Source organism: Notamacropus eugenii, chromosome 1, assembly GCF_028372415.1.
Source record: "Notamacropus eugenii isolate mMacEug1 chromosome 1, mMacEug1.pri_v2, whole genome shotgun sequence".
Taxonomy (NCBI): Eukaryota; Metazoa; Chordata; class Mammalia; order Diprotodontia; family Macropodidae; genus Notamacropus; species Notamacropus eugenii.
Genome location: NC_092872.1, coordinates 126,094,596 through 126,106,721, shown reverse-complemented (window position 1 = coordinate 126,106,721; position 12,126 = coordinate 126,094,596). Strand labels below are relative to the sequence as shown.

General features: G+C 42.3%; 1 protein-coding gene across 2 annotated transcripts in view; it reads left to right on the top strand.

Moving 5' to 3' along the window:
• Nucleotides 1-12,126, top strand: part of DAPK2 (death associated protein kinase 2) — a 184,567-nt gene that overhangs the window by 157,222 nt on the left and 15,219 nt on the right. Inside the window, exons 9-10 of one of the 2 annotated variants that reach the window (XM_072613535.1) lie at nt 1,387-1,432; nt 5,287-6,603. In XM_072613535.1, the coding sequence (XP_072469636.1) occupies nt 1,387-1,432; nt 5,287-5,916 (676 nt within the window). In that variant the 3' untranslated portion in view covers nt 5,917-6,603. Of the gene's footprint in view, nt 1-1,386; nt 1,433-5,286; nt 6,604-12,126 lie in introns of those variants that run through there. The other variant, XM_072613525.1, reaches the window with a different exon arrangement.

Genomic DNA, 12,126 nt, shown 5'->3' with positions numbered 1-12,126 from the left:
AGACTGATACTATAAACAAATTAAGGGAGCAAGGAATAGTGTATTTGTCAGATTTATGGAGAAAGGAGAAATTTTTGACCGAACAAAAGATAGAGAACATTATGAAGTACAAAATGGATAATTTTGATTACATTAAATTGTAAATTTTTTGCACAAACAAAGACAATGTAACCAAGATTAGGAGGAAAGGAAAAACTGGGAAAGAATTTTTGAAAGGCCTCATTTCTAAAATATAGAGAGAACTGAGTCAAATGTGCAAGAATACAAGTGATTCCCTAATTGATAAATGGTCAAAGGATATGAACAGGTAGTTTTCAGAGGAAGAAATTAAAACTATCTATAGTCATATGAAAAAATGCTCTAAATCACTACAAGATTAGAGAAATACAAATCAAAGCAACTCTGAGGTACCACATCACACCTATTAGATTGGCTAACATGACAAAACAGGAAGATGATAAATGCTGGAGAAGATGTGGGAGAGTTGGAACGCTAATTCATTGTTGGTGGAGTTGTGAGCTGATCCAACCATTCTGGAGAGCAATTTGGAACTATGCCCAAAGGGCTACAAAAATATTCATACCCTTTGACCCAGGAATACTGCTTCTAGGACTGAATACCCAAGAGATCATAAAAATGGGAAAGGGTCCCACATGTACAAAAATATTTATAGCAGCTCTCTTTGTGGTGGCCAAAAACTGGAAATCAAGGGGATTCCCATCTATTGTGGAGTGGCTGAACAAGTTGTGGTATATGAATGTAATGGAATACTGTTGTACTATAAGAAATGACGAACAGGAAGACTTCAGAGAGGCCTGGAAGGACTTACATGAACTGATGCTGAGTGAAAGGAACAGAACTAGGAGAACTTTGTACAAAGCAACAACCACAATGTGCAAGGAATTTTTTTCTGGTAGACTTAGCCCTTCACAGCAATGGACGGGCCTAAAAAATTCCCAATGGACTTGAGGCAAAATATCATCCTTATCCAGAGAAAAAACTGTGGAATTGGATCACAGAATGAAGCAGACCATTTTCTCTTGTGTTATGTTTTGTTTCGCTTTGTGATTTCTTCTATTCATTTTAATTCTTCTATGCAATATGACTAAGGTGAAAATGTATTTAATAAGAATGTATATGTAGAACCTATATAATATTACACACCGTCTTGGGGAGGGAGTGGGAGGGAGGGAGGAAAAAGGGGAAAGGAGGAGAAAAAATCTAAGATATATGGAAGTGAATGCAGAAAACTGAAAACAAAATAATTTTTAAAAAAAATAAATGACAATAGTTGAAAGGGGCAAAATTTAATTCTTGTAAACATTAGGAGGGGAACATGTTGTCAATAGATACTTTCCTCATGAAGTTTTTTTGTCCCTTCTTCAGGAAACGGCTCACAATCCAGGAAGCACTCACTCATCCCTGGATCATGGTAAGGACAGATGTGGTGCATAAGTGCAGGGGATGCTTTTTTTTCAGTGTGTGAACTTGAATTCATCTTGCTCAGTCACCAGAATCATGGTGTGGCCCAAGATTAAGAGACACTCTTTCCCTCACTCACAATCCGCTGCTTTCTTGCCTGACATACCATCCAATGCCAAACTTACCTGTGTTGTTCTCAACCCTAGTCAATGTTAGATGCCAGCTAACAAGACTGCCATAATTTAATTGAATGAACTGATGCTGATTTAAACGACTTTGCTGATTTATTGAAGGTTGTGAACCTCATTTGGAAGGAAAAGTACCAAACAAATGCAAATGAGACCCTACTGGTTTGGGGCCACTTCGTAGAGTTCTTGGACAAGAAGAGATTAGGGTCATCTTTCTTAAAGTAAAAAAATCAATGTTCCATAATCATCCTAATACCAACTCCAATTTTTAAAAAACGATCTGCATTTCATACCTCATCCCAGGGATTTGACATATTTGAAACCAATAGCATACTTCTTTTCCTTTACCCTCTTCTTCCTGACCCAAACGGGTTGCCCTGGCCTCCTTCAGGTAGTGAGAGTCATGTACCTGCAAAGGTGTATGAGAGAAGACCACAGGAAACAGTGTTTCTGAACTGAAGGTTGAAGGAGGAAACCCCAGACAGGCCTTGGCCAATGCAGAAACAGCTTGGCCCATTGTCATTCCTTTCTCTCCCTTTTCTTATTCTGCCCTCCAAAGATGCTTGCCCTTTGTGTGAGGGGGATTCCTACTCATTAACTTTGTGGTCACCCTTCCAACTACTTTTTATTCAAAGAACTGCACTGTAGCAAAGTAGAAAAAGAAATGAGTTGGGAGTGTTGGGGGAGTTCTTCTTATCTTTGACATAGACTAAGTGTGTGCTATAAAGCAAGTCGCTCATTTTCCTCATCTCTAAGATGAGATGGTTTCCAAGCTCCCTTGGAGCTGTAACATCCCATGATGCTGCGATTAGGGGTTATGCTGGCATCTAGCAACCGTGGTAAAGTCCTGGAGGACATTCTAATAAGGGTTACTCAGTTCCTATGTCCAAAGCCTTCCTAGCCTCATACTTAGATCCCTAGAAAGCATCTAGACTTGTACTTATGGTCTAGAGCAGAATGAAAATATGGCCCAGGGCAAAGGCATCTCAATACTCAAGATGGCAGGTCAGATCAAAATGGTTTCTAAGTTTCTCTGAGCCCCAGAGTAGTAACACACCTTGTGTATTTCTGGGGCACATCCTGTCTACCTCTTTCATTATGTCCTTCCTTCAGAGCTGTCCCTTAAAGCTTAGGGATTGGAGGCGAGGATAGAGAGGACACCATAATGGAAAGAGAATTAGTCTTAGAGTCACATGTTTATTTAGCACTCGAGACCGAGTTCTGACTCTTTCTAGCTGTGAGGACTTGCACATTTTCTTCAATTCTGAATCTCACTTTTTTCACCTTGAGAATAATACTTGTATTATCTGTCTCACAGGGCTATTGGAGGAAAAATACTTTATAAATTATGAAGCCCTATATAAATATAATAAGAATTGTGAAGGATATAAAGGTATAGTTTGTATCTTCAAGAGCTTGTGATATAATGTTAGGGTGTCCTGGGCTGGGCCTGACTTAGGTTCATCCCCTAGGAGTTTAGTTTTGATATTGGAACAAAATGAGGCCCAGGATAGGTCATTCAACAGTTAACCAAAAGAGATTTTACTTGGCTACGTAGCAGGAGAAGAATATTCAACAAGGAAAGGACTGAAGATGCCTGAAGTTGCTTCAGCTGAATAAAGCTCTCTTAACTGAGTTGCTCATTTTGCACCCATGCAGTGAGGAAATTATGTCAATCATCTTAGTTCCCTAGGTTAACCAAGTCTTAAGGAAGGTCTTAATACCTTTTAAGGAAAACCTAATCTAACTTGCATAGGGGGAAAGGTTAGGATACTGTTCCTATCTCATGGAGGGAAAAGACATACAAATTAAAGTATGAGATTTCTTCAGTACTTCATAGCTCTATGTTTTCACTGTTGTGGGTACCCCTTTCAAATAAAAGCAGGGGCTACTAAAATAGTGCATAAGGATTCTTAGAAATACATACTGATTTAGAAAACCAAATATTAACCTTATCCATGTTTTATTGTATTTTTACTTATTTTGTTAAATATTTTCCTCTTACATTTTAATCTGGTTCAGATTGCATATGGCCACAGTGTTTGACACCCTGATGTAGATTGCAGCTCCTCTGGGCTTTAGTAAAATGGATGATCTTTGGCAGAAACCAGAAGAAAGAAATCATCGTCCAGAGGTTAGACCTCAGTATGATCCAGAGGCCACATTCAGGGTAGCTGGTTTTTAGATTGCACTGACCCATATTTGGAGTCCTTTCATCCTGGAAAGTTCTGTCAAAGCTTGTACCTTCCTGGCATGTCCTTCAGTTCTCCAGGATCACCTGCACACCTCACTAAAACACTGGAGTAAAACTATAGTTGTTACTGTTGAGTTATTTAAATCATGTCCAGTTCTTTGTGTCCCCATTTGGGATTTTCTTGGCAAAAATATTAGAGTGGTTTGCCATTTCTTTCTTGAGAAAAATGAGGTAAACTGGGTTAAGCGACTTGCCCAGGACCACGTAGCTAGTAAGTGTCTGCGGCTAGATTTGAACACAGGAAGATGAGTCTTCATGACTCCAGTATAGGCACTCTCTCCACTGTGCCACTTAGCTGCCCCTGGAGCACGACTTGTCAGCAATAATGCAAAGCAGTATTATGTGCCAACTGGGTAACAAAGGTTATGGGAGTTTGTGGGAGCAAAAATAGGAAAAGTTTCATGGCAGAGGTAGTTTTGGGGCTGGTCCTTAAAGGAGAGAGGTAAGATTTTGAAAAGTTATGGAAAAATAGAGCATTCTAGATAGGGCAAATTATTCTGAGGCAGTCATCTTTCCCATCCAGCAAGGTGCCTTGTTTTTTCTGCATGGATATGCTTATACCAGGTGCCACCAAGAGTCCCCATAGTTACAACCCAAATCTGACTATTCGTTTTATGATTCAGTTCCATCCAATCAACATTTATTAAATGCCTACTAAGTACAAGTTCAAGGCACAAGGTGATATAATGGATAGAAAACCTGTGCCCAAACTGGGAACACCTACATTCAAGCCCTGACACTCATACCTCCTAATGCTTAGGCACAACACTGAAGTACGCAAATTTCAGAGGAAGTGCCAACCTGTAGAGTAAAAGGAGTTTCCTCACCCTGGCATTCCCTATGCTAATGTAGTCACTGGTCCAGTCTTTATCCCTAAGTACAAAGTGTTAGGCATTAGGTATTCAGGGAGAAAATAAAGCAAAATAGGCCCCTGCCCTTAAGGAACTTCCATTCTACTGGATAGCCTTGGAAAGAGCTGTGTTTGCCCTGGTCCTCTAATGGGTTGTTGCCTTCTAACTGCAGGCTTTTTGCTTGTGTGAGCCTTTCATGATCAAGTTTGCCAATCTTTGCATGACCTTAAGAACTGACCAGTCCTGGGACCACATGTGAAACTGAGCCACTGATAGTAGAGGTGCCATTTTGTGTGTGCCTAGGGGAGGGTCCTGCTTACTCTCAATGATCTTCCTTTCCCTGAAATCAACATGCAGGGTTTGCTCTCCCTCTTCCCCTCCTCCAATGCACTCTTTATTCCTTTCCATTTGGTCTTGGGGATCTCCCAGTGCTTACCACTCCCCCTTCGTTTCTCAGAGTCTGTTGCATGCAGGAAATGCTGAGGAGTGTGAGTCCTTGGTCTGCCTTGTGCAACAATCTTCTGCATGTGCCCAATTAATCCTCTGGTTCTTCTGTCCAAATGCTCACCAGTTGACAGGGGAGGCCAAAGCCCCTGAACACAGGAAGATGGAGCCCCCCCAGGTGAAGACCAAGCGCTTGAGAGAATACACCATCAAGTGCCACTCCAGCATGCCCCGCAACAATACCTATGTCAACTTTGAGCGCTTTGCCCGTGTGGTGGAAGACGTGGCTGAGGCTGAGCGTAGCTGCAGCAAGCTGGCTTCGGTCCATGACTCTCTCCAGGATGATGTGGAGGCTCTGGTGTCCATCTATAATGAGAAGGAGGCCTGGTACAGAGGGGAGAGTGAAAACACTCGCTACAACCTTTCCCAGCTCAAGTACGAGTACCGCAAAGTGGAAGCCATGAAGAAGGCCCTCCAGGAAGACATCCAGACCGTGGCGTCCGACCTGGGGAGTGTTGCTGGAAAATATGCTCAGCTTGGGACTCAGTATGAATCTCTAAGGCAGGAACTTTCCGAGGACCTAAAGTGGATCCAAGACCTCATGAGTGATTTCCAGCAAGAGAAGGGCAGTGAAGGCAGTCTTGGCTCCGTTTTCAACAGAGATGTGAATGAGTCACTAATGGAACTGTTAAATAGGTCTTGCAGTGAAGACTTCCTTGCAGGTTTAAAGCTCAGGGTTACAGAATGGAGCCTGTAATGGGGCCTGATTGGTTTGCCAAAGCACGTTCCCAATTGTCTTGCTGCCGGGATCCTCACTGTGGTAGAAATGAATTGTTCCAGTCAGTCTGCCACCTCCTCCCCTCCTCCTGCTCCTCAGCCCCTATAGGCTGGCCTTCTCACCCTAGCAGTGAATCAGAAATTGCAGGTCCTAATGAGTGATGCAGATGATGTTCCCCCCACCCCCACCCCAGCGCATGTTCCACTCCTTTTCAGCATCCACTGGAAGCACAATATTTCATTTGGGTATTGGTGTAGCACCTTCAAAAGTATGAGAGAGAGTGGACATCCCTCACTGTAGAGCCATGAGCGATGACGCGTCCTTGGACATGTTATGTTTATCACCCACTTATCTCACAGTTTCTAGATGTTAGCTTGGGTTGCCAATACTTGTGGGGTACATGGTGCTTATTTACTTTCTGCGGGAGCTCAGTAGGAAGTAGACTGGAGAAAAGAATGCCACCCTGTATTTGGATAGCATTCCTAACTTTTTGTGGAACCCCCTTTTTTGGAACCCTCCCTCAGTTCTCACAACAACTCTGTGGAACAGGAAAAAGAGCAGCTGTTATTATGCCTTTGTGACAGATGAGAAGTTGGAGGGCAGCCCAGGGCTCCTGCGCTGTGGCATCTGAAAATCAGTCAGTAAACAGACATGTGTGCCAGGCATTATGGGGTGGGGGAGTACAGGATGGGGGCATGTAGAAGGGGACAATGCAAAGAAAGGCAAAAAGCAGTCTCTGCCCTTAAGGAGCTTGTATATTCTAGTGGGGGAGGTAACGCTCGCTTAGTCTGGAAGTCAGTAAACATTTATTCTGTCTCTGTGTACCAAGCGCTGTACTCAGTTGGAGAGGGAGGCGGAAGAGGAATGCAAAAGACGGCAAAAACCAGTCTCTGGGAACTTGTATATTCTAACTGGGGACGTAACATTCATTTAAATAGGTGCCTAGAAACGCTAAATCAGCTAACAGATATTTTATTAAGTACTCACTAGCTAAGGAATAAGGATATTAAAAAAGGGGGGAAAATCGTCTTCCCCCCTAAGGAACATACAGCCAGAATATTGGCATATATTTTCCCAGGGGAATTTGAATGTTTTGAGAGATGCATCATCTCTATAGGTCACTGCCAAAGAACTGTTCATGCTAAATTCATTGCTACCACTGTATGCACTGAAGCAACAAGGCAAGCCAATAAGCATTTATTAAGCGCTTACTGTGTTTGATGGTGCTAGTCCGGAGATACAAAGAAAGGCAAAACAACAGTCCCCACTCTCAAGGAGCTCATCTTCTAATGGGGGACACATACATATCCATACAAGATGTATGTATAGTGCAGATTTCAGGCGACCTTAGAAGGAAGACACCAGGTGGGCAGGAACAGAGAAGGACTTCTTGCAAAAGGTAGGAATTGAGGGAGGAATCAGAGTCCTGAGGGAAGCCAGGAAGTGGACATGAGGAGGGACATTGCAAATATGGGGGAGCCAGCTCAGAAAAGGCCCAGGGACAGAAAGAAGGTGGAGGAACTAGCCAGAAGGCCAATGTGTCACTGGATTTTAGAGATCAAGGTGGGAAGTAAAGTGCAGGTCTCCATATTACTGATCTGTAAAATAAGATTAGAAAGGAAGTAGTGGGTTAAGTAATATTTGGCCCCTATCTTTTCCTTCATACTAGGTCCTTGAGCTAGCTCATAGCCCCAAAGTTCAACTGAGGACCAGACCTAAGAAGGTAGAGGTCCCCTCTCCTTGCTCGTAAGAACTTGTAGTTCTTTCTGATCTGAGAATCTCATAGTGAGTTTTATAGTCCACCACCCTGGAAACCTTGGGAATCATTGTAATGAATGATACCTTGAGACAAAGTGTTTACTGGGGCTAGGAGAAGATGAATCCAGAGGCAGGAGAGCTGGATTCCAATCCTGACTGGGACAAATCACTTCACTTCTCTCTAGGACCTTTGTCTGTAAAAAGGGACAGTAATACCACCATTACCTACTTCACAGCTCTGTTTATGAGGAAAATGTCATAAACTTAAAGGTTTAATATAGCTACTTAATAACTATTTGTTGATTGATTATCTAAATGTGAGCTATTATGATTTTTGCCTTCATGACCTGATATAAAGACCATAGCACCTAAAGGCCTGATGCCCTTACGTCCCAGACAGAGTTAATTTTTCAGCCAGTCATTCGTTAGGTGCCCAACATACGTAAGGCACTTTGTAGCACAGGTTACTGAGGAAATAAAACTTATACATGGGAACACTGTCATCAGTGCAAGGCAGTAGCTAAATGAAAACTACCAAATGAGTCAGACAGACAGTAAGTGCCAAAATAGGATTAATTCACCCAACAGAATTTTCATCCTGCTAAGTCTGGTGTAGCTAACCACAAACCAAAAAAAAATCTCCTAAGGAATTGAATCTCAAACTTGGAAGAGGGGACAAAGTCCACCCGTACTGAACAGGAATCACCTCTGGACCATCCCCAGTGGTCATCCCGCCTTTGCTTTGGGGCTTCAAATAACAGGGAACCTGCTACTTCTGGAAATAGCCCATTCTACCTTTGGATGGTTCTCATGTTCAGGAAAATTATCTTTACACAGACCTCAACATGTCCCTCTAAAACCTCTATCCATCTCTCTAGACTTGCCCTCTGGGGCCATGTGGAAAAGAATCTACAATGATCTCTTCTATGTGACAGACCTTCAAAGACTTCTCTGATCATAGTGATTATGATATCTGATGTATATATGACATATTAAGGTTTGCAGAGTGCTGTACAGATTCAGGGCTTAAAGTTACACCAAGACTTTTGGGACGCCTTGTGCTATTGTATTTGACCTTCCCAGCAGACTGGTGAGCCCTGCTCTTCCCTCTCCTCAACTCTCCCCCAGGTTGTCTTTTCCCAGGCTGAACATCCCTCCTTTTTTCATCCAGTCCTCACGTGGCATCATGTTGAGATCTTCACTATCCTGGATGCCCTCCTCTGACACTCTTCAGTTTATCAATGCCCTTCCTAAAACATGGTACCCATAACACTCTAGGTGTGATTTGATGAGGTTGCAGCACAATTTTGTTGTTGTTCAGTCATTTCACTCATGACCCCATTTGGCATTTTCTTGGGAGAGATACTGGAGTGGTTCACCATTTCTTCCTCCAGCTCACTTTACACATGGGGAAACTGAGGCAAATGGGGTTAAATGACTTGCCCAGAGTCGCATAGCTGGTAAGTGTCTGAGGGTGGACTTGAACTTACAAAGGTAAGTCTCTCCACTCCAGATCCTCTATCTCAAAATCCAGAGTTCTTTCTACTACTCTGTGCTGCTCTGAGAGACAATGAGATCTTATGGAAAGAGTCCTGTTCTTGGAGACAATAAAGACCTGGATTCAAACCATGCCTCTGACAGTTACTACTTGGGTAACCTTGGGCAAGTTACTTAACTGCACTGAACCACAGCGACTCATCTGTCAAATGGAGATAACACCAGTCACATCCTTAGTTCTTAGGGTTGTTGTGGGGATCAAATAAAGTCGTGTATGTATGAACCAGTTACTCTCTAGCATCTCATTTTTAAAAGGAGGAAACCAAGGCCCAGAAAGCTGGAATTATTTTTCTAGGGTCACACAACTGGTTAACTTTCTCTTGAGTCCCAGTCAGTGGTATTCTAGTAAATATTTAACAACCGTCTCTGAAAAAAAAATTGTAGTTAAGACACACTTCTAAGATTAATTTCCATGAACATTTTCTCCATCACTTTCTTAAGTCTACACAATCAACAAAATAGTCAATCAAACCTTGGTTTATAGTGTTTTCCATTTTCTAAGGCATAAATTCTCACACTGAAAATTCAACAGTTGGTTTTGGGGACTGGTACAAGTTGGCTTCAGTTCCTAGACCAGTTTGGACTGGAGTTTGGTTTGGTTCCTCAGTGGAATTGTCCCAACTTTGTGCTCGCATCAAAGTACTAGTAACTTCTTCACCACTTCACAAAGGAATAACCTTCCTCATCTAATGACCATGATTTTGGACAAAATGATCCTGAGCCTCATAGCACATAGGGACTTGGAGCAGATCGCTATGTTTCAGGAAACTCAGCGGAAATAGGATGGACGTCTTCTTGACTCATTGGTTATCAAGTAGCTTCCAACTGCGTGAGCTAAAGATCTCTGCCTGAAGCCTGAAGGATTCAGAGAACAAAGTGGAATGAGTGAATAGAAAAATCTGTTTGTAAGTGTGTTCTCAATATATCTGGCAAGTAGCAACTGCAGCTGAATCAAGGACAAAGATTATAGGACAGAAAGATGGAGTGTTCAGATTAGAAAACTTCTCTCTGTCTTTCTTGAGATGGAACAGACTATTTAGAGTTGTGGTTGATAGCCGTCGGAAAGCTGCTTCCCTCTCCAAAATCACTGAAGACTTGTCACTTTCAAAAATATTAAGAAAGAGCCCGTCCAAGTGTTGTTTGGTGTGTCAACACCCTTGTAAAGAATTTTACTTTTTAACTAGGACTCCTCAGTTTGTCTGTTGTATAAATTCTAATTTTCACAAAGAGTCTTGTGATATCTTTTCTTAAAGATAGACACACGTGTGAAATTCCAAATCTTATCTTAGCCATGAGTTTCGGCTCCCTCTCCCTTTTCCAAGGACTGTTAACAAGTTTGAGTGGTCTGGTTTGAGTTTCTGCTTTTCTCCCTGAACCCTGTTCAAGGTCCTAATGAGAGGTGACAAGACCCTGTAACACAGAATTGATTGAGTAGTGGGACAGAAAAGAAGAGAAAGGAAGTAACCTTTCAAACCCTAGAACTGAAGTGGTTAGTACTACGCCATCTCTAAGGATGGCTTTCATAACTGTGTTCTGATCTATATTGCAAGGCAAAAATATTTGCAAAGTTAGCACTTGAGGATTTAAGAACAGGGGTGAGCAATTGACCGGCAGAGGGCAAGAAGTCACTTCTCTCTCTCTCTCTCTCTCTCTCTCTCTCTCTCTCTCTGTCTCTCTCTCTCTCTCTCTCTCTCCCTCTCTCTCTCTGTCTCTCTCCCCCATCTCTCTCTCCCTCTCTCCATCTTTCTCTCCTTCTCTCTCTCCCTCTTCTTCTCTTTTCTCTCTCCCTCCACTAGCCCCCTCTCCCAACTCAGCAGATACCCCTTCATTGAAAATAATTTAGTGATTCCCTGATTCCTCTCTTAAGTGAAGAATTCCCACAACGGGGGCAGAATATTCTCACTACCTTACATGGTAGTACGAGTGCCAGTCCTTTTCTAGTGAGGATTCATTGGAATTTTGCAGATCAAGCAGGCATTTGGCTGTGGGGATGTACTAAAAGAGTACAGAACCCCTCAGAATGGAGGGGCCAAGCTGCTGGCTCTCATTCTTGCAAAGAAAGAAGTAAAAGAAGGATAATAGGAAGGTTTCTCCATTCCACACCATTCCCCCCACTCCTACCAAAATTTCTCCCAGAACCCCTTCCCCCACTAATCAGAGATTTATTTGGTTTCATATGCTTCCCTAGTAAGGTACAAATATCCCATAATGAGGACAAAAGGGACCTGGGTGACTAAGGCAAAGGCTGCCACAGATTCCCCTCATTGTGCCTTTTAAAAAATATATTGATACCATTTAACTAGGTAAGTTTCCTAGCTAGCATTTACATAGCACTTTTAAGGCTTGCAAACTTTTTCGCAATATTATCTCATATGATCTTTACATTAACCTTGGTTGCTGGTGAATTGTTTCAATCACTGCCAACTCTTCATGACCAACGAGGGTTTTCTTAGCAAAGATAAGAGAGTGGTTTGCCATTTCCTTCTCCAGTTCATTTTATAGATGAGGAAACTGAGGCAAAGAGGGTTAAGTGTCCAGGGTCACACAGCTAGTAAGTGTCTGAGGCAGGACTTGAACTCAGGTCCTCCTCACACCAGCACCATCATTCTTTTTTTTTTTTTAATTTTTTATTTATTTAACTTTTAACATTCATTTTCACAAAATTTTGGGTTCCAAATTTTCTCCCCTTTTGTCCCCTCCCCCCACCCCAAAACTCCGAGCGTTCTAATTGCCCCTGTCTGCCAATCTGCCCTCTCTTCTATCATCCCTCTCTGCCCTTGTCTCCATCCTATACCCCTTTACCTTTATTTCTTATTTCCTAGTGGCAAGAACAGTACTCGGCAGTTGTTCCTAAAACTTTGAGTTCCAACTTCT